This window comes from Neophocaena asiaeorientalis, unplaced genomic scaffold, assembly GCF_003031525.2.
Source record: "Neophocaena asiaeorientalis asiaeorientalis breed wild unplaced genomic scaffold, Neophocaena_asiaeorientalis_V1.1 scaffold180, whole genome shotgun sequence".
Classification (NCBI taxonomy): Eukaryota; Metazoa; Chordata; class Mammalia; order Artiodactyla; family Phocoenidae; genus Neophocaena; species Neophocaena asiaeorientalis.
The window spans coordinates 4,305,134-4,327,486 of NW_020173697.1; the positions used below are offsets into that span (position 1 = coordinate 4,305,134).

The window sequence follows — 22,353 nt, forward strand, 5'->3', positions numbered from 1 at the left end:
AAGTGGATTGCATCAAGGATTTTACATTTAAAAAAAATGAGGGGGCTTCCCTGGTGGCGCAGTGGTTGGGAGTCCGCCTGCCGATGCAGGGGACACGGGTTCGTGCCCCGGTCTGGGAAGATCCCACATGCCGCGGAGCGGCTGGGACCGTGAGCCATGGCCGCTGAGCCTGTGCATCCGGAGCCTGTGCTCTGCAACGGGAGAGGCCACAACAGGGAGAAGCCCGCATACCCCAAAAAAAAAAAAAAGATGAATTCGACAGCTCATCTGCAGTCCATCAGTGTAGCAACCACCTGGGACCAGCTCTGTCTGAAGCTGCCTCTGACTTTTGATCTGGCAACTTAGACAAAAATGGACCCCTCCCACCTCTCCCTGTCCTCTGGGTTTAACACAATCACCTGGGTTTCCCTAATTAGGTCCCTCATGATCAACAGCCCCTACAAAAGTCCTTTCTGCCAGGACAGGCTAGGAACCTGAACGCCCTAGGGACTCTGGGCCTTATCAATGCCGGTGCTACCCTCCAGGGGTGGGCAGTGCCTTGTCAGGGGCTTAATCCTGATGAGTAGTGTTAATGGTTCCCACATCCAGAGCCTCATACTGCTTCAGTAGGAGTCTGGTTTCACCCCAGGACCTGGAATTCCAAGTGCATCCAGTCTTGTCTTTTATTTGCAGCAGCTCTCATAACAAATGCAGAAAGAGGTGTTTATTCCAGAAGCCAGATGTGACATCTATTGTCTTGAAAGCATTAAAAAGATTGGAAATAAATATTCCTTTTAAAATCTTATCTTGGATCAGGAGCTTAAAGTTAGCTGAATCCTAGAATCAATCACTCTTAAGGAATACAGAGGAATTCTGATTCCGTTTTCATTGTCTTTTATTAATCCATGTTTCACTAACAGTCTAACCCTAAATAGTAATCCCAGTGACTTTTAGCTCTAAAAAAGATATTCGTTTGGTAGCTACTATTTTTGCAGCGTGTGTTTTCTCAGTCTGTACTGTGATTAGCATCCTTTTCAATTTTAGCATTTTATTGGGTCTGAGAGCCTTCAACTATGCGATCTTAAACATTTCACTGATTTTACTTGTCAATTCCCGTTTTCATACAGAGAATTTTCCTTCAAAAGTCCACCAGCACCATCACCAACAAAAATATCTGTTTTAAAGTATGTTGGTGATAATTGTGTTACCCCAAATTTGGCAAAAAAAATAATAATAATCCAGAGAATTACTATCTTTTCCCCCAGCAAGGTCAACAATCTTATACAAATCTATGGACACACTGTAGCTTAATTCTAGGCAGACTTCAGTTTGTCTTACTGACCAACTTTTATTAACAAAAAAGAATACCTTTCAAAGATACAGATCTCAAGAGGATCTTATTTAAGACCGACTCAGTTAAGTAAAACAAAAGCGTGGGTGGACAGAAATTGTGTGATTTCAAACCACTGAAGATGAATCAGGGCTGGGCAAGAAAAACGCGGTAGGGGAGGGACAGATAGAGGAATCTTTTAAACGAATACAGACGAAGGAGCACCGGCCTTGCCCCAGTGAAGGCCTGGGGAGGAAGGAGACCTCCGCAGTGTCCGAGTGTGGGCCGGCGTCCCTGTGCCCCCGGAGAAGCTCAGGCGGGTCAGCCCGCGGGACGCGCACGCGCGTACGAAGGGCAACCTGCCTAGCTGGCCGGGTGGGCGGGGCCTCGGCCGCGCGCTCGGTTGTGGGGGCGGGGCCTTCCCTATATTTGTGTGCGCCGCGGCGCGGAGAGGTGATTGGTCGCCCTTGAACCGGAAGCAGTCGGCGGCGCACGAGTTCTCGGCGGGACGGGCTTCATCCTGCAGCGGCTACAGGATGGTGGGCGGCGGCGGGAAGCGCAGGCCCGGCGGGGAAGGGCCGCAGGTACAGCGCTGAGGTCCAAGGGCGGCCGCGGGTCCGAGGGCGGCGCGGCGCGTTTGCCCCCAGCCGCAGCGGAGAGCGGCGTCTCGCGTCCCTGCGTCCCCCGGGGGCGGGCCCGGGGCGGGTTACAGCCCGGGGTTCCCCCGGGGCCGGGTTGGCTCAGTCAGGGGCCCTCCCCCGGGGAGCGGGTTGACTCAGACCGGTCCCCCCACAGCACGCTCCCCCAACCCTCTGGTCAGGCCGGCCCCGCCGAGTGTAGAAAGAGCTGCTGACGCCCCGGAAGGGGAGCGTCCCCGAAGGCGGGAGACGCGGCGGAGGGATGGCCGGGCGCAGCGCCGAGCTCGGCCGCGGGGAGGCCGGGGTGGGGACGGAGGGGCGCTGACCACGGAGGGGCGTCGGCTCAGGCTTTCCTGCGGCCTCACACGTTCTGTCACCACTGCAAGCAGGAAAGAAGTAGAGGTTTCCAAAACTCCCTCTGGCTGCGCTGTCAGCTGGATGGGGTGAGACGGTGCAGGAGGGCCGCGTTCTGGGCGTTCTTTACTCCGGTCCCGCTCTCCAGGAACAGAAGGGTAAAGGATAAGGGCAGCCCCTGAAGGGCACAGCCGTCCTAAACTCGAGTTATTAGGGCTTTGGGGATGCAGCCAGCGTGTGAGCTGAGGCAGAGCTGAAAACACCCTTTTCTCCCTTTGAAAGGGCAGTGAACTTCTTTGACAGAGTTAGTCTTAGAAATAAAGCATCAAAAATTACGATAAGTCTACAGAGACTATGGCCAACAGCAATAGCCAGCATTTATGTATTCTGTGCTAGCACTGTTTGTGTATTTTTACAAATAATTTATTCCTTGTAACAACCCTGTGATAGAGGTACTACATAGGCCTTTTTTCGTAGATGAGAGAACGGCACAGAGAGGTTAGGTAACTTGCCCAGGGTGACAGAGCTGGAAATGGGAAAAGTCAGGAATGAACCAGGGCAGCCTAACCATTAGGCAACACTGCCTTTCAGCAAGGTAGATTTAAGGCTCTTCTTTCTAACATCTTAAGTTTGAGCCAGTCTTTGGAAGTCTCAGCAAAGGCGGGCATACACACAGAGGGGAGGCTGCGTCAGGACTTGACATGCTTCTGCTGTTGTGTGTTTGCAGTTGAAGAGACGGCATGAAGTGGTTGGATCGGCTGGGGGCCAGCCCACCTGGGGTTAAATGCCTGTTCTCCCACTTTCTAGTTAGGGACCCAGGGGAAGTCACCGAACCTCAGTTTCCTTGTCTGTAGAATGTGGATAACAGAATCTAGCTCATAAGGAATTTGCGAGGACTAAATGAGTTAATCCATAGAAGGAGTTTAGCACAGTGGCTTGGCACCATAGTAAGTGCGTAACAAGTAGTTATTACTGACTGTTTTTACTGTTACATTTATTACTGTTTGCTATTATCACCATCAATTTTTAGATCCCTATTTGAACAGCCTTCTTGTTCAGTTTAATTTTTTATGACCTCTTATAGACATGTTGTAATCCTTGGCGTGATACACTGTTATTCCTGGTCATAGTCTTGTTTTACCTTATTCGTTTAATAATATGACAAACACCTGTGAGGCCGTTGCCCAGGCCAAGCACTGAAAGGCTGACCGTGGCCCTCTATCTTCATGTTGCTCACCTGTCCTGTCTGCCTAACTCCTTCCTGTCGACCCCATTCAGTGTAGCTACGATCCCGAACTGTTTGTTTTCCTCTGTCTTCTTTTTATGGCTTTATCACCCATGAGTTTATGCCTGAACAGTATTTTTTGAACTTCATAAAAAGGCTATCATGCTGCATATGATCTTCAGGGACGTTTTTCTTCATTCAGCATTATATTATTAAGATTGATCCATACTGTGTGTGGCTCTATTTCCTTTTCACTAAGCGTAATATTCCATTGTTTGAAAGTCCTGTAACCATTCTCCTGTCAATAGGCATTTTCATTTGTCCTGTCTTCCACTCGTAAAACAGTGCCATCAAGAACATTCTTGTATATATCATCTGGTTCATAAATACACTTTGCAGACTCTGAACGATACCCAAAATAACATCAATAAACTTGAGCCTGCTGGAAGAATGTGAATATGAGAAACATGAGGTTAGAATTTCTCAGTCGTGACCCCTGTGGACGTCTGGGCCAGATAGGTGTTTGTTAAGGGGCCTCTCCTGTGTACTGAAGGATGTTTAGCAGCATCCCTGGCCTCTACCCACTGAACGCCAGCAGCACACACACACACCCCCAAGTTGTACAACCAAAAAGGTCTCCAGATACTGCTAAACGTGTCCCCTTGGGGGCAGAATACCTCCGGGTTGGGCAGCACTGATGTACTGATAGCTGAAAAGGAAGGACAGGAAGGAAAGGATCCAGGTTCCCAGAAAGAACACCACGCACGGCCGCTCCCAAGACTGAAGATGCGTACCCTCCAACCAAGCATTTTATTTTTGTGGGAATAGGCCACAGATGTAACAAGCATTCTAAAGCCTAGCATACTTACAGAATGAACCTATACTGCAGAGCCGCTGGAGCTGCGTTTTATAACCTAGTCTGGCCTTAAACGACCTTTTCTGAGATCATTGTTTTAACTGGTAAATCCAGTTATTTCTGGCAATTTGCTTCTGGTGTGGTCAGTGAGTCTGTTTAAATGAAAGGCACGATGACACCCTGTTTACCAGAACAGGGCAAAACCTGCCATTTTCTTACTCCTCTTTTTCCTGCTGTTTACCTTTTATACTTTTTGGTTTTTTGTTTTCTGCATTTCCATTATCTTAGGGAAATAGGTTTAAAAAGTTGCTGTGTGTGTCCCTCTTGACACCTATATATTATAAACTGTTCTTTCCTTTTTTTCCTCACCCAAAAGAATCCCCGGATTTTACTCAAATACCATTTATAGAGTTTTAAAGGAAACTCATAGAGTTGGGGTGAACAAAAATGAGCAATATTATTAAGCAGTCCAAGTTGCTGAAATTACTTTGGGAGAAACAAAGTTGTGTGTGCGGATTTTCAGTGTGAAAAAGCAGTCGCCGTGAAGAAGGGTAAATGCTGTGAAGCTGACGTGCCCAGTGACCTTCGAAAAGAAGTAGAAAGTCATTACAGGCTTTCTCTGCCTGAAGATTTCTATCACTTCTGGAGGTTCTGTGAAGGACTTGATCCTGAACAGCCAGCTGGTGAGTTGCTCCAGAATCTTCCTCTGGCTTCTGCCAGTGGAAAAGACAGTAGGAAACTGGACGCAGGATCTAAACAGTTCATGGAAAAGGAACTTTTCCAAAGATGTTTCAAATGAGAGAAATAAAATGGTATACTAGCAAAGGTACATCATTCCACAACATGCTTTGATGAGAGTTTGCAAGAAAACAAGCACATACTTCTGTGTTTTCCAGGACTTTTAGTATGACTTAGCAGTGCTGCTCCTAGGAACTTGTCTTAAGGGTTAGGTGAACTCAAACTATGTTAAATGATACTGAAACAAAAAGCAGAAAATGCCTTAAATGCTCATCACTTACCCATCTTTCAGTGGACATATATAGTTTTAAAAGAATCAGGCAGATTTTTAAGCGATGATAAACTATCGTGCCTGGAATATTTCAAAAGAAAAAGTGTGTAGCATATGCTGCCGTTAGTATTTATAGGTCAGGAATACACACACACACACACACACACATACACACACACACACACCCCTACATACTTCCTATGTACGTATACTATCTCTGAAAAGGTACACTAAAAACTGATAATGTTGTAACAGTTACTTTGCGTTGTTACCCTTTGGTACTGTTTAAATGTCTTCACGTGAGGTGGGGGGAAGCAGTCCCAGAGACTGCTGACGAAAATGTATACTGGGAGATAACTGAATTTTGGCAGTATATCAAAACACTGCAGCCGTGCAGCACCTTCTCAAAAAGTACTCATGGATGTGTACAAACATGTGTTAGCAAAGGTATTCACTGAAGCATTGTTTAGAATAAAAAAGAAACAGTAAATGCCTAGCAAGGGTAGACATATTAAAGAAACATTTAATAGCATGAGAAACTATTCAGGAGATTTAAGTGAGGACAGGATGAAGAACAAAAAAACACTACAAAACAGCATGATCTCCCTTTAAAACATCTGTATATTTATATCTGTTCATAGAGGGGGGAAATTAAACTGTCCCCATGCTTTTTATTCACATTGTTACCTCTTCCAAGAATTTTCTTCCTCTCTCCATCCTCACCTCCTTGCGTATCCAGGTCCTGCCTGAAGTGCTTGCCTCGCTCTTAGAGAAGCACGAAGGCCCATCTGGTGCTGTAAACGTGTACATTTGAACAGACTTGATGGCTGATCTGTGGATGGAAAAAGAAGGTGGGCTCTTCCAAGATTAGGGTGAGCCAGATGGATGGTCAAGGAGGCAACGAGTCGAGAGTGATAATTAGCTGAGGTGGAGGGAAGGGGAAGGAAATACTTACATTAAACACATTTTTAGTTAAGTTATTCGTCCTCTTGTGCTGTCTGTTGCCTCTCCCTTGGTCTGGATGTGCTACAAATACTTGAGGCCGACAGCAACACAGTAGTGAGACAAGGTAAAGGTTTGCAGTGCATAAGAACTCAAAGCAGCCTTGTTTGGGCCAAAATAAGAAACAGCAGGAATGTTTGAAATGTCATCAGTGGTAAAGTTAAGAGGAAATCCTGAACGTAAGTGCCACATCTTCATTGCTCTGATTTCTTTTCCACTGAGTATTTACAACTGACATCTTCACATGGAACTAAAGACTTCTTTCTTTTCCTTTAGAAGCTCTTTTTTAAGACAACTGCTTAGAAATATTTTCTGAATGAAAGGCAGTATTTCCTATCTGCCTCCAGAAAGGCACTGTCTAAATAAACATATTTAATTTATAGATTCACTTTCTGCAAGCCTTGGACTTCGATTAGTGGGTCCTTATGATATCCTCGCCGGAAGACATAAAATGAAGAAAAAGTCAGCAAGCCTGAACTTTAACCTTCACTGGAGATTTTACTATGATCCTCCTGAGTTCCAGACCATTATCATTGGAGATTGTAAAACTGAGTTCCACATGGGCTATTTCAGGTAAAGGGTCTTTTCTTCTCCTAAAATACAGCTACTGTCCCTGTAACGAGTGTAAGCAGATGTTCACTGGCCTCACCCAAGGTGAAGGACATGTGCCCTCTCCTGGTGGGTACGCAGGCTGTCTGCCGTTCTAACTTACTGACCTACCCTGGGATGGGTGAGCGCATTAGGCTGAACCTCTCCAGCTTTTCCTCTGTAGTTTTAAACTTTTTTTTTCCTTTGGAGTTCAGAAAAGCTCTTTTAGCCTAGGAAAGGTAATTTAGAGCAGCTGCTGTGACTTAAGTTGGCCCTGTGCTTCCAGGGGCCATAGAATTAAGAACGCACTTTGGAGGCAGGCTGGCCCTCCTACGTATTACCTGGCTCACCCTGTGCCAGTGACTTGCTGTGACTCAGTTTCCTGTCCTGTGATCATCAGACACGCCTGACGGGAATGTTCGGAGGGTTAAATGATACGTGCAGGAAGCTTAGACTGTTAGAAGTAGCGCTGTGGGCGGGGGGGTGGCTCCTCCACTTGGAGCGGCGCTGGCGCTGAAAGTGAGGCGGGGAGAAGACGTGGAGAAGGTGTGCAGGGGTGCCTGGGAGCTGGGGCGCCGGGGTCTGCTGGCTTCCTGCCGCCTCACCAGGACCGCGGCGGAGTCGCTTTGTCTCCATCGGTTCCCTCAGGCGTAGAGTAAAGGGATTTGGTTATAGATGTGAACTGGCTCCTTGCGCTGCCAATGTTTTATGATCCTTTCTGTCCTGTTTCTTTTGGTTTTTCCACCTTGCTTTTTTCCACAGACTGTTAAACTGGGGTAGAGATGATTGTGTATAATTTCACCTCCTTTTAACAAGCTTTATTCTTTCTCTCTTGGTATTCAGGTATAAAAGTAACTAGGTCCTAAGAATGTTAATTTTAGGTTCTGTTACATAAATAAGATTTGTCATAGATATTCGTAAGAAAACTAAAGCTTAAACCTGGCAACTTCATTGGCAATTTTTTGAAACATGCAGATATAATTTGTTGTTTATAGACCTAAAATTCTACTTTGCTGATAATAAAAATTATGGGCAGCTAAATTTTTAATCTTTTGCTTACACAGGGATTCTCCTGACGAACTTCCTGTATTTGTCGCTACAAATGAAGCAAAGAAAAATTGTGTAATTGTTCAAAATGGAGATAATGTGTTTGCTGCAGTCAAGTAAGAAATGTTTTATTTCAGTGTGTCTCCTATTTATATGGGTTTACAATTTTTGTACTGTATCAGTCCATCTCTGAGGGGAAATGAGGTAACCCAAAATTTTTAGATACATGGAGATCATTTACATGACTTTTGCAGGCATCTTATCCACACTTCAGCTTTTCGCCAAACAACAGACCTCTTTTATAACTAATTATTTAATGAAAATATTACTTAATCTTGACCTTGTTTGTCCCGTGGCAAACTCAAAGGATTTTTTAAGCATCTTAGGTCAAACAGTCTTGAAGAGTTAGTTCCAAGAACCCGTGGTATGTGGTTGAGATGGAAGGTTGAGTGTGGTGAAGCCACGGTTGGCACATCGCAGGGGGCCGGCCGCGGGGGAGCCGGAGCGCCAGCTGTGGCTGCACGAGTGCTCTGGGACCGCGTGGTCTGGCAGGACCTGCGCCGGTGAGATGGGGCCCCTGCCCGCCTCCCCTCCACCCGGGAAGCTGAGACCTCTGCGTGCAGGTGGGGCTGGAGTTGGACCTCCACCCCCCGACGTCAGGACCCCGCATCTGCAGCCGGTTGGGGCATCGGCCCCGTCCGGAACGCGAGCTGAAGCACAGGGCGGGTGGTGCGGCAGCTCCGGGGCAGCTCAGAGCCCAGCCAGGGAGCCGGCCACGGTGCGCGGACATAGACACCATCCGGAGCTGCCACAGCAGGTGGGCCGTGGACACTCTAATAAAACGAAGAAAGCACCTTTATCACCTTGAGCAGAATAAGTAGACCATGTTTTGTGTGACCTCTTTACCCTACTTTTTCCTTGTTTTAATTACTTGATCGATTTGTTTTTGGCTGCGATGGGTCTTCTTGCTGCACGCAGGCTTTCTCTAGTTGTGTCAAGCGGGGGCTACTCTTCACTGCAGTGGCTTCTCGTTGCGGAGCACGGGCTCTAGGTGTGCATGCTCAGTAGTTGTGGCACGTGGGCTCAGTAGTTGTGGCTCACAGGCTCTAGAGCGCAGGCTCAGTAGTTGTGGCACGTGGGCTCAGTAGTTGTGGCTCATGTGCTCTAGAGCGCAGGCTCAGTAGTTGTGGCACGTGGGCTCAGTAGTTGTGGCTCATGGGCTTTAGAGCGCAGGCTCAGTAGTTGTGGCATGTGGACTTCAGTAGTTGTGGCATGCGGGCTTCAGTAGTTGTGGCTCACGGGCTCTAGAGCCCAGGCTCAGTAGTTGTGGCGTGTGGGCTTCAGTAGTTGTGGCTCTCAGGCTCTAGAGCGCAGGCTCAGTAGTTGTGGCATGCGGGCTTCAGTAGTTGTGGCTCACAGATTCTAGAGCACAGGCTCAGTAGTTGTGGTGTGCGGGCTTCAGTAGTTGTGGCTCTCGGGCACTAGAGCACCAGCTCAGTAGTTTTGGCGTGTGGACTTCAGTAGTTGTGACATGCGGGCTTCAGTAGTTGTGGCATGCGGACTTCAGTAGTTGTGGCTCTCAGGCTCTACAGCGCAGGCTCAGTAGTTGTGGCGCATGGGCTTAGTTGCTCCGCGGCATGTGGGATCTTCCCGGACCAGGGCTCGAACCCGTGACCCCTGCACTGGCAGGCGGATTCTTAACCACTGTGCCCCCAGGGAAGTCCCTACCCTACTTTTTAAAAGACTTTCATTCCCTGTGATTTAATAGCACAAATTTGCAGTAAACAGAAAACTAGGTCGATCAGTGCACCTGCTGGACTGCTGTGTGCATACCGGTGTATCTAAAGGGCATGGGAGATGTCCCAGAAAGGCTCTTTTTTCTCTTCTGATAACTCTGAAATTTATAGAAAACGTTGTTTGCTGTTTATAATTCATAGTTCTCTACACCCTTCAGATTTATTATTGAATTTAAATTGGTGCTGTCTTTATTGGAAACAACTATAGTTATTTCTTTATTGTCTGTCTCTTGCACTAACGTGTAAGTTCATGAGGGCAGAGGCCTTTTCTTGTGCACAGCACCTGCTTTGTAGATGCTCGGTGAATCATTCCACAAACACTCTGACAGCAAAAACAACTAAGTTTTCATTAGTCCTAGTGGTCTTACAAAAAAAAAGAAGAAAGATACAGTTGTTATCAAAAATAATGCAAGATCGTTCTGGTATTTTTTTAGCTTACTGGAGAACACGGAAAAGGAAATAGAAAGCAAAAATACATTGGTGATAGATTTATAACTTAGGCGAAGACCAGCAAGTGAGTGTATTTGAGTACCTAATGCTATTTCACACAAAAAATGTTTTGCACCTCCAATAATTTATCTCAAACATAAAGGTAAAAAGGTTATTATACTTTTTAAGTGTTACATTATATATAGTATTCTGAGACTTTAAATCAGCTAATCAAAACAATTTCTATATCAGCCTCAGTAGTGTCTTTTAAGGCAGACTGTTTGTTATACACAAAGTATTTTTATGCCCAGGGAAACTAGTTCTCTTTGTGTAATATTTAATAGTAGCCAAAGAAATGCAACTTCAGCTAGCAAAGATGAGTAAAGATTAAAGAATGGTAATACCCAAGGATGGTTAGGGTATAAGAAACCTTTCTGACATGTGTTAATTGGTAAGACGTTTGTGGAAAGTAGTTGGAATAAGGTTGTTTAAATGTTTTTTCAACGATTTCTTAACAGATAATGAACATTGCCAGCTAATATGCTATACCTTAAATCGGCGATTCCATTTTTAGCTATTTATCTGAAGAAATTTTGGATGGGTGCACATAAATATCTGTGTATGTTTCAGATTATTTATAAAAAGGAAAAATTAGAAAAAACATACATATCCAGCAGTTAGAGAAAATTAGGTAGCTAAATAGAAAATGTCCATAAAGTGTAACACCAGGATATTGATCTGTTATTTTGGGAAGGAGTTGATACATTATGTGAAGAGGTCAAATAACAGAACAGTGTGGAAAGGTTCCCTTTTCACAGCTCTCATGCACACGGAGAGAAATCTAGATAGATTGAAAGTTTTAAAATACTTATCTTTGGACAACAAAATTAGGAATGATTTTCTTTTTATTCTGTTCTTTTCCCTAAAATAATTGTGGCAATAGTTTGGACCCATACTCCTAAAAGGTCTCAGGAGTCCCTGGGGTCCACAGACCACTATTTGACCACCGCTGTTTAGTTAATGGTTTCAAACCAGCCTACACACGGAAGCCTCCTGGGCTAGTGGTTAAGAGCTTCGCCTCAGCTTCATTCACTTCAGCATGTCTAGAGCAGGACTCGGGAACGTTCTTTAAAAATACACGTTCCAGGTGTATCTAAGTGTAGATATACTTAGAGATCTCAAACCTGTGTGTCTATAATTTTAATTCTTAAGTTTAAAAAATTCATTTCAAGAGAATGTTTTTAAGTCAATGAACATTCATTTTAACGAACATTTAATGAACGCTTCCTTTGTACGGGCCTAAAGACCATTGAAAACACTTGGTGCGTAGTACAAGAGTACGTGTAGGCAGGGCATCAGCTCTTGGGTCGAGACACGCTGCTAAACAGGCTCTTTTCCTCTTGTCTGCACCCCCAGTATTGTCTGCCACCCTACGTTGCTGTACTGGGTACTTTCAACCAGGAACCCAGGAGGTTCTGACGTGTAGTCACGTTTAAAACCATTAACTAAACAGCAGCTATCAAACAGTAGGGTGTGGCCCCCCAGGGGTGCCTGCCCACTTCCCAGGAGGCCTGTGAGCTGCAAACTCTGGGTGATGACAGGGTGTCGTTCTCACACCAACAGCACAAAGGTGGAGGCGGGTAAGCCCTGCTGGAGCCTCGACAGGGTCGGGGCAGTGGACCTGGTGGGCAGCGGACCATGGGTTATCACAGCTGGGACGTGACGCGGGTGTCCCTACAGAGGTCCGTGATGACACAGTAAAGGCGGATCAGATCCCTGCCGCTGGGCACGTGTCTTCTTAACGTCCTGCGTGAAGGGAGGCACTTCGGCACACTTAGGTGTTAGGGTTTGTCTCGAGGAAAAAGGTCTTGTGAGGCCGAGTTGTGAGTTCAGCTTTTTTCCACTTTGCTGAAGAGAGGGACTGGCAGACACTGGTTACCCTGACATGAGTGTTTGGCCGGCGTTGCCTCAAACAAACCGATGAAAACAACTGACTGTGTTTGTTGCCAGTGTTAAAACTTAAGATTTCAAAAGCAAACATTAGAATTGGGGAGAGTTGTAACCACCCTTGTGAGCTTGACAGCTTCTCACTTCCTGAAGACTTTGCTAACGAGGTTGGTGGTACTATTAATGAATGTGGTTTTTTCATATTGTGATAGAATGGAGTAAATCAAATACAGTGAAAAGGGTCACTCTTTGGGAGATCTGCATAACTTAGTGAACCAGTGTTTTCTGCATGACCACCGCAGGACTCACTCAAAGTTCACAGTCTCCCATTAGGTTTAATGGGACAGCACAGAACTTTCTGGCTGTTTCCGTGTGCACATTGCAGCAGAGTATTGGATTGTAGCTTTGAAGCTGAGAGACAAAAGCTTAATAAACTGGAATGGTAAGGATGAGAAGACCAGTACCGAGGGCCGTCAGGAGAGGTGGATGTCTTCTGAGAGGGTGTTTCTCATGGGCCTGATGACGGCGAGAGGCTCCCGGGAGGAAGGGTGCTGTGGACAGAGGACAGCAGCCCCGGGGCCCTGGCGTCGCCGGTGTGCTTTGTGTGGTTGTTGCAGATAGAGCCTCTTGATATGCGGCTGGTGAGGTTGAAGGTGAGGGACTGTGATGCCGTGCTGCAACCATGAGACCGTGATTTTGGTGGTCTTGGCTTCTGTGGCACTTTAATCCACGCACACTAATTCTGTCGGCTTGGGTAAGTTGATTATCCTCTGTGCCTCAGTTTCCTGATCTGTAAAATGGGGATCAGAATAGTACCCGCAGCGCCCAGCCCATAGCAAACTGCTGAATGTTAGTGGTGGGCAGGAGTGGGTTTCCTCCTGGCAGCCTGGTAGTGGCTGCAGGAAGGGGACCGACTGTGTCCAGCTGGGCACTGTTGCCAGCTCTTCCTTTCACTCTTGCTCTGATGGCAAAAGTCTTTTTTTTTTTTTTAATTTTTATTGGAGTCTAGTTGATTTACAATGTTGTGTTAGTTTCAGGTGTACAGCAAAGCGAATCAGTTCTACATATATCCGCTCCTTTTTAGATTCTTTTCCCATATAGGCCATTACAGAGTACTGAGTAGAGCTCCCTGTGCTGTACAGTAGGGCCTTATTAGTTAATCTATTTTGTATATGGTAGTGTGTATATATGCCAGTCCAAATTTCCCAATTTATCCCTCCCCTTTACCCCCTGGTAACCATAAGTTTGTTTTCTACATCTGTAACTATTTCTGTTTTGTAGATAGGTTCATTTGTACCCCTTTTTGTAGATTCCACATGTAAGTGATATATGGTATTTGTCTTTCTCTGACTTAGTTCACTCAGTATGACAATCTCTAAGTCCATCCATGTGCTGCAAATGGCATTATTTTGTTCTTTTATAGCTGAGTAATATTCTTTATCCATTCCTGTGTCAATGGACTTCTAGGTTGCTTCCATGTCCTGGCTATTGTAAATAGTGCTGCAGTGAACATGAGGGTGCATGTATCTTTTCGAATTAGGGTTTTCTCCAGACATATGCCCAGGAGTGGGATTGCCGGATCATCCGGTAACCCTAATTTTAGTTTTTAAAGGAACCTCCATGCTGTTTAACATAGTGGCTGTACCAGTTTGCATTCCCACCGGCAGTGTAAGAGGGTTCCCTTTTCTCCACACCCTCTGCAGCATTCTTAAAACAAAATTATTTCCGTAACTGGCAATAATATATTGTACTATTCACATACCTTTAAAAAATATTTTGAATTGTGCTTTCGTATCAGCTTATAGAATAGTTTTGCTTTCCTTTTATATTTTTTAAATTCATCTTAATGCAGATTTGAAGGTAACATTGAAAAGAATCTGCTGATGCCTAAATATTCTAAACGTCCTCTGGCTCTTTAAAAGTAGAAAATCCTTGGGGCTTCCCTGGTGGCGCAGTGGTTGAGAGTCAGCCTGCCGATGCAGGGAACGTGGGTTCGTGCACCAGTCCGGGAGGATCCCACGTGCCGCGGAGCGGCTGGGCCCGTGAGTCATGGCCGCTGAGCCTGCGCATCCGGAGGCTGTGCTCCGCAACGGGAGAGGCCACAACAGTGAGAGTCCTGCTTACCGAAGAAAAACAAACAAACAAACAAAAAGGAGAAAATCCTTTTTGGTGTCTCCACACTCTTTTCTTCTGTTACATCAGACTTCTCCAAGGGGGTACGCCGATCTTAGCATCAAGCAGTGCGACAGGAAGTTGGCTTAACCTCATTCTGTTAATACCCTATGTCTTTGTTGTAGACATTACAGAGATGATACAGACAAATCTTGTTTGCTGTTTCTGTGACTGGCAGTTGTTTATTCATAGTGCTTTTCTCTTGCTTGGAGAACCTGTTCGGGATTCTGGGGGGCTCTGGTGGTGGTTCTGCACTCTTTCCCTTGCATGGAGTTTGATGTCTGTAACTCGGCTCCCCGTAACTTCCCAAGGTCTATGTGCTTAGCACAGTGGCCTGCATACTAATGAGGGCTTTTACTTCTTTTTCAGATTATTTTTGATGAAAAAACTTAAAGAAGTGACAGATAAAAAGAAAACTAGTCTCTTGAAAACCATAGATGAGAAACTCACAGAAGCAGCCAGAGAACTGGGGTTCTCACTGGAGCAGAGAACCGTGAAGATGAAACAGAGAGATAAGAAAGTATGATTTACGCCTGTTAGTCTCTGACTCTTTTGCTGTTTTAATAGGGGGTTTTCCTCTCTTGATTGCCACCTGCACCTTCTCTCCATCCCTCGCTGCCCTGTCCTGGGGAGAGCTGGACGCTGCCTTCGCGGGGCTCCCTCGGAGGCTGTCCAGGGTCTGGCCTGGGAGGTCCTGCAGGTTGTCGGCCAGGCTGGGTCACGTGACACAGTGCCCTTGCGGCGGGTGCAGAACTCAGCCAGGCCTTCTCACTTGTTAATCTTGATTTACCAGTTTCTCCTGTAGAAGAGTGAAAGCAGCTTTGTACATAATAATTGCTTAAATTTCTTTCTTTAATGGCTAAGGTCTGTTGATTTCGTGCCAAGAGTTTTGGGGGTAGACGTGTAAAGGTCTGCCTTACAGTGCCTTATAGCTATAGCCCCTCAGGCAGTTGGCGTTTGAGAGCGGTGTGTACTGAGGTGTGTAAACTTCTCTAGGAAATGGTGCGTGAGGAGGCCCCTCTCCTTTGCCTTATGGAGCCCACCAACCAACGCTTCCCTTGGCGCCTGCAGTGTGAGTGGTTTTGTAAACAGCAAATACTTCTTGGGTTTTGGATCCTTTGGGTTTTTCACTTACAGTTGTCAGAGTGAGTTAACAGAGAAGCTAGAAGAATTCTTGCCTGCGGTAAATGAGAGTTGTGTAGGAGTCTGTCCTCATCACCCTGGGGAAGGAGGGCGTTCGTCACCGGAGTCAGGGCAGCCAGCCTCTCAGCAGTGTGTCCTGTGTGTGGCTGCTTCATCTGCGTGTTCTAGGCCAAATAAAGGAGTCGTTAACCCAGAATAAACTAGTGCTGGCAACCAAGTACGTCAGCTTACTTAGTTATTGAAAATCCTACTTCAGTGCTTTTTCTGATCTTGACTCGGCTGCAGGGGTGATGTTCTGATAAGTTATAGTCACTGAATCGCAGTCTTATCAACTCTTTCTTTAGTCCTTGAGGTCGGAAGCAGTTTCTAAAAATGTTCATTTGAATGAAACTCCTTGCAATGGGGCATTTTTCAGTTGCTCTAAGATTTCATATTGCCATTTCACCTTTCTAGTTTTCATAGGGAGCCTCTCCCGCCTTATAGGGTAGGAAGGGGAGCATTTCTCACCCCGTTGTGACGTATCCTAATTTGTCTTGACTAAAGACTAAGCTGCTCCGAGCAGACAGCTGCCAACAGCACATTCTGTCATCAACAGTAATTTCAGATGAGATTTCATTCATTCTTCCCCATAACTATAAATTAGGTAGGAGTCTAATGTAATGTGAGTCTTAATCTAAATGTATTAGATTAAGTTTCATAGGAATGTTTGTCCTGGCCCCCTTCCCCCATGAGGTTTCTTTTTAGTATTTGTTCTTACAAAAATAGCTGGTAAACACAAATTCAAAGAAAAAAAGAACTAAGACAACCATGATTTTATCTTCCCAAAGACAACACGTGGTGATAATGCTTCCGGATCCTTTTCTATTAGAAGTTTATTGTTTTATTGTTATTGTGAGATCTTAATGGAATAAATACTTTTCTAGTCCTGAAAAAAGCTCAGCTCCACTAGCATGTGAGTTAGTGACTTGGTCCTTCTGTGTGGAAGCAGCTTGTGCGTCCTGGGATAACGGAGCACTCCATGGCACACTAGCAGTCTGTGTTTATACCGGCCGTGCTTGTAGTGCTTTGGCGGGAGGTCCTTGTGAGCTGCTCACTCCACCCCTACGACCGACAGGCAAGCACAGTAGGTTTGCAGAGGCCTTGCTCCTTGTGCAGAATTTTACATGACAGATCTGAGACCTCAACTCACATCTTTCATAGCTAGCATTCCTTTCACCCTATCTGACTAACTGGCTATGTGCCACTTTACCTCTTCCAGTACCTAGATGTCACTTTTTAAATCGACATTGAGTTAATGTCGCTGTAAAATGAGGGTCCGTCATTCTGTCCACCTCTAGTTCTGATGCCTCACAACATCACCCACCCTTGTGCAGGGTTTTCCTAAACTGGTAATCTGATTCTTCGTGATAAAGTTAGGACTTTGATGCTTTACTAATAACTGATACCTCTTTATGGACAATTAGTAGTTTCTCATCAGTGAAAATACGTACATAGCATGGTTTTTTGTTGGGTGTCAGCCTGAGTCGGGCAGAAGACAGTCGTGCCATCACTGTTGCCTTTTGCGTTCAGCGTCAGCACTGCTTTGTGAACACACTGTGGTCGTCACTCCACGTGCTGCATGGCAGGTCTGCCTCACAAGGGCGCTGCGCTTATGTTCAGAGTTTAGGGTGCTGAAAACTCCACACATGCAGACAGCCTGCCATAAATAACGGTTCACACCTTTACTTGCACACTTACCTGATTATTTCCTTAGAAGAAATGCCTAGATGTAGTATTGCCAGGTCCAAAGTGGTTTTCAAAAAAAATTTATACACGTATAAAAAAAATTTAAGTGTGTGTGTGTTTTCTCTGTTTGCAGAACTCCCCCCCACCCAGGAGTTGGACTCCTTTGCACCCCACCTGCAGGGGCTGTGCGCCCCTTTCCCTGGGTCCTCGCCGGTGCTGGTCTTACCAATCCCTTTGGTCTTTCCATCCTGAAAAGTATAAAATGATCTACCATTGTTTTCATCAGCATTTCTTTGATTGTAAAGGACATTAAATCGTTTTCATTTCTCCACTGGCCATTTATATTTCTTCTGTGAACTGCTTGAACTTTGCCCGTTTTTCCATCAGGTTAGAATTACTTGTGTTTTCATTTGGGTGTTAAGTCTTTTCCATTATTTGTAAGACTTTCTTTATAGTTTAAAGACATTCATCTTTATTAACTTTATTGTTATATGTATATATTGCAGATGTTTTTCATCATTTGCGTTAATTTTGTTCTTGGTTTTTACTTGATTTGTTAATTTTTTTTATCTTTGGCTGCATTGGGTCTTTGTTGCTGTGCACGGGCTTTCTCTAGTTGCGGCGAACGGGGGCTACTCTTCGTTGTGGTGTGCAGGCTTCTCGTTGTGGTGGCTTCTCTTGTTGCGGAACACAGTCTCTAGGCACGCGGGCTTCAGTAATTGCAGCACGTGAGCTCAGGAGTTGTGGCTCACGGGCTCTAAAGCGCAGGCTCAGTAGTTGTGTCACACAGGCTTAGTTGCTCTGCGGCATGTGGGATCTTCCCAGACCAGGGCTCGAACCCGTGTCCCCTGCATTGGGAGGTGGATTCTTAACCACTGCACCACCAGGGAAGTCTAATTTTTTTTTTTTTATGTAGTCAAGTCTATAAGTCTTTTCCTTCTCCAACCCAAAATCATATAAAATATTTGCCTTTTCTTCTAGTAGTTTTATGGGTTTATTTTTACATTTAATCCTAAAATCCAACTGCAAGTTATTTTGGTATCAGGAGTAAGATACACCGTAACTGTGACTTCATTTGTTTTTTCCCAAGGGGGTGAGCAGTTGTCTTGGGACTTGTTTGGAATAACCTGTCCCCTGTGTTGCTTAATGAAAGACAGTGAAAGCAGCGAGAGGGTGGAGAGCTGGTACAGAGACTTGGGGGCGAGGACCTTAAAACTGAGAGCGTCCTTCCCTCAGGAATGTCACTGGACTGCACAGAGATACTGGAAGCAGATGTTTTGTTCAGCAGAGACCTAAGAATGCCACTACTGTAAGAGAAAGATGCAGACTGGAAGGGTTATGATGGGGGTTGTGTTTGGACCTCTGTTTGTCTTTGAAAATTAACACTTAAGAAAAGCTCACTGGTTTATGTCATTTGCCTCCACGAAGGGCACCACCACACTAGAAACTGCCCTACTTTGGGGAAGTTTGCTGACGGGCCTGAATTTTCCCAGTAGAAATGGGGGACCTGGATTTCACAAGATGGAGAGGAGTTCTGCCTTCCACGTCTTCCTGCTGACAGATACCATTCCTTCTCCTTCAGGGCCCAGTCCCTCAGGCTCTCTGCCTAGAGGATCCCACGGCCGTGGATGGAACTGACACCGCGCCCTGCTTCCTGTAGTGGGACGCACGGCGCAGACTTCAGACGGCTGACACAGTTAATAAAAGCCGGCTGCTTCACTGTCGTACTTACTTCAAGCGCTTGACTTCTAGCTAATTTTAAAGGAAAGAAATATTAAACTTGTGCCCTGCGGTCCAAATTCACTGAAATAAAAGGGCATTGAATGTTGCGTTTTGGCAGAAGTCTTGAGGGTTTGTGGGTGTGCTTTGTTTTGGGTTTTTTTTCTCCCTGTTGTTTTCGTCTATTTACAGTGACTAAATTTTGTTTTGTTTTTTCCTTTTATTTAGGTCGTGACAAAGACCTTTCATGGGGCAGGCTTGGTTGTCCCAGTAGATAAAAATGATGTGGGATACAGAGAGCTCCCTGAAACGGATGGTAACGTATTTCTCACACGAACATGTGCATGTGCGTTAATGTATACGGAGAAAGGTTTCCTTATGTTGAGAAGTAGGTGAGGACATGTGCCATTTGGGGGACAGTCACCTCCCCTTAGTGAAGAAGGGCTCAGGCTCTGCGGTCAGTGAAGCCTGAACTGAAGCTGGGTTTGCCGCCGTGTAGCCTTAGCAAGTTATTGAACTACCCTGAACCGTGGTCGTCTTCCTCCGCCGTACGGGTAGGAGTGGTGAATACCATCCTAGGGGTGTCTGGGGTGTAACCGAGCACATAAGTGCTCAGCACACTGCTTGCCTGATAGCGCTCACAACAGAGTATTTTTACAAGTTTAAAGAGTGTGAACCTCTGGTCTAGGTGACTTTTTCTGAACTATTTCAGAGCCTTTGACATTGTAGCCAACAACGTACAATATAGTAATTAGTGAGACAGCACGCGTTTGTTTAGTGCTTTGTGACCAGTCTTTCATCTGTATGTAAGTCTGATTAGCTTTTAGAAGCCAGTGCTGAGTTACTTCATCTTTAAGTATAAAAGTGACACAAAATCTAATTATTGCCACGTTGAAAAAAGTGGATGAAAATCGCTTCTCAGCTCCCCCTGCCCGACCCCCTTTACTTGAGCACCCCCGAGGGCACCACCTTCCCGTCACCCTGCTCCCTTGGGGGCACTCAGCGAGAGGGAATTAGAGGCGCCCCTGCGCAGCATGTAAAATGCAGGCCCTCCCTTGTTCAGAACAGAGCTGTGGCCTCAGCTGCCCTCCGTTTGGAGGACTCCCTGAGAAAAGCACTGCGTGTGGGCCCCGCGGTGGAGGGGCTGAACTTGTGGTCTGGCTTGGTGTTAACTCACTTCCATGTAAAAAGTGCAGCAGCGTTAAGTTTTTCCTACATTGACCATGTGTAGATGATACTGTTTCGGATATGTTGGGCTAAATTAGACAGCTGAAAATTACTTTCACATTTCTGTTTTGGTACGATGCCAAGGTGGGTTACGCACACGCGCTGCACATGCTGGACCTTCCTGGACCTCCTCCCTGAGGCCGGAGGGGAGAGGGGCTGTGTCCCGGGGGCGGGGGCAAACCCTGGTCTTCGCCGCCTCCCTGTGAACCAGTCCACCCCAAGCTTTAGCAGCAGCTTTACTGTCCTGTTGGGGAGACTGAGGGCATTTGTTACAGCGATCACGGTGGGTGTTAAATTGCGGTGCCCTGGAGTAAACCGTTACCTCCCCTGGTTGGGGTTCTGGGTTTTATGTCCAGGGTCACTTTTATCTACTTGTACTTTTTTCTAACATTCTAGCATTAGATCCTTCCGTGGTTTATTTATTTTCGAATGAGAAGTGATAGCAGACATAGTTAAGGATCTAGTGTCTCACTGTTCTGTTTGCCAGGAGGTGTAAGTGGCTGGCGGTCTGTGGACGGGTGACAGCGCTCAGCGGGTCACAGTGCAGTCTGCTCCTGACCAGTTTCCCCCGAGGCTCTCGACACATAACACTGTAACGTGGCCCGGGGGATACCATTTATTGAGCACTGGATCGTGTCGTGGTTGACGCTGTCGGGGGATGTGTACACAGTGTTAACTCAGCCCTCACCCGGGCCTTTACGCGGCTCTTATTCTCACGTCCGGGAGGTGGGGACCTGAGACGTGGCTCTGAGTGTCGCATGATCGCCGAGCTGGCGGCCTGACTTCCCTGGGCTGCAGCCTGTGGCTCCGCGCCGTGAGCGGGGGGCGGGGGCAGCCGGGAGCAGGGCAGCAGCAGGCACTGGAGCGTGGTGACAGGGGAGGCTGCTCGCACGGTCTTGCGGTTTGGGTTCCGTGAGGCGACGCGTCACTGCGGTCTGTCCAGTGCAGTACTGCCTGCCACGGGGCGGGGGCAGAGCGCAGCCCGTGACCGCACGCGCAGGGTGTGTGCCGGGGGCGCGTGTTCCGAGGTCAAGCCCTGGCAGACACCGATGTCGTCAGCCTGGGTTTGGGGTTAGTGTCAGTAAAGTGTGTAAGTAACATCAGTCCCTCATGCGTGAAACTCGGCACCGCGAGTTCCAGGCGTGACTGTTCATGTCGTGACCGAACCTCGTCCCTGCCAGCACGGCAGCCCCGTGTCCAGGAACGTGTCTGTTCCTCCGAGTGAGTGGCAGCTCGTCCGCATTATCGGATTTTCCCAGTTTGTCAGAAAGGAAGTCTAATTAGGCATCCTCCGGTGCCTTTCTCCTCACGTGCCTCGTGGGAGCTGAGGCACCCTGGCATCCGAAAGCAGGGAGAAAAACGTGGAAAGTCCAGATAGAAATGTTAAACCACTCGTTTTTATTTAGATGTATGTTAGTTTTCTCTGTTCTTACCTCAGATTACACTTTGGCCGTAGCTGCACTTCCCCCACTTTGGTAAAAGTACTGGTAAAGGTTTAATTCTACAATGATTTCTTGTCTCTCGTATGTCTTTTTCTGGGTTTTGTTTTGTTTTAAGTAAGGTAGGAGGGGGCAAAAAGAGTAGACTTTACTGTCTGTCTGGATTTTTTTTAATCCCTCGGTCTCCATATAGTTTTTGGTTTTTCCAACCATTTAAAAATGGAAAAACACTCATAGCTTGAGGGCAGTTAAAAACAGGTGGGTCAGGTTTGGCCATAGTCTGGAACCTGGACTAGCCCAGGGAAAATCTCTGGAAGCTGGTGTGATTCCTGATTGCAGCTAGGTCCCACTGTGCTAATACAAGAAGTCTTTTTCGTTAAGTAAGCCATGTTTATGCTTGAATCTTAAGTAGAAAAACCATAAAATGGCCGTTGCAAAATACAGTGCCAACCAAAGAGGCATCCATTGCACTAGGACAGAGTCATGAGGAAACATCCAGGTTACCGTCTGCACCATGGTGGTTACAGGTAACCTTGTGTCCTTGATCTTTCAGCCAGTCTCAGGAGAATCTGCAAGACGATTGTGGAGGCCCCCAGTGATGCTGAGAGACTCAAAGCTTTTGCTCCTGTTCAGGAAATGATGACTTACGTGCAGTTTGCTAATGACGAGTGCGATTATGGGATGGGGCTGGAGCTGGGGATGGACCTCTTCTGCCACGGTTCCCACGT

General features: G+C 46.3%; 1 protein-coding gene across 1 annotated transcript in view; it reads left to right on the top strand.

The window, feature by feature from the left end:
* The first annotated feature begins 1,778 nt into the window (after positions 1 to 1,778).
* The window catches only part of HPF1 (histone PARylation factor 1), a 24,537-nt gene continuing 3,962 nt past the window's right edge, over positions 1,779 to 22,353 (top strand). Inside the window, exons 1-7 of the mRNA XM_024750512.1 lie at positions 1,779 to 1,893; positions 4,906 to 5,065; positions 6,777 to 6,966; positions 8,046 to 8,144; positions 14,742 to 14,892; positions 19,188 to 19,275; positions 22,179 to 22,351. Of these exons, the coding sequence (XP_024606280.1) occupies positions 1,846 to 1,893; positions 4,906 to 5,065; positions 6,777 to 6,966; positions 8,046 to 8,144; positions 14,742 to 14,892; positions 19,188 to 19,275; positions 22,179 to 22,351 (909 nt within the window). The 5' untranslated portion in view covers positions 1,779 to 1,845. The remainder of the gene's footprint in view (positions 1,894 to 4,905; positions 5,066 to 6,776; positions 6,967 to 8,045; positions 8,145 to 14,741; positions 14,893 to 19,187; positions 19,276 to 22,178; positions 22,352 to 22,353) is intronic.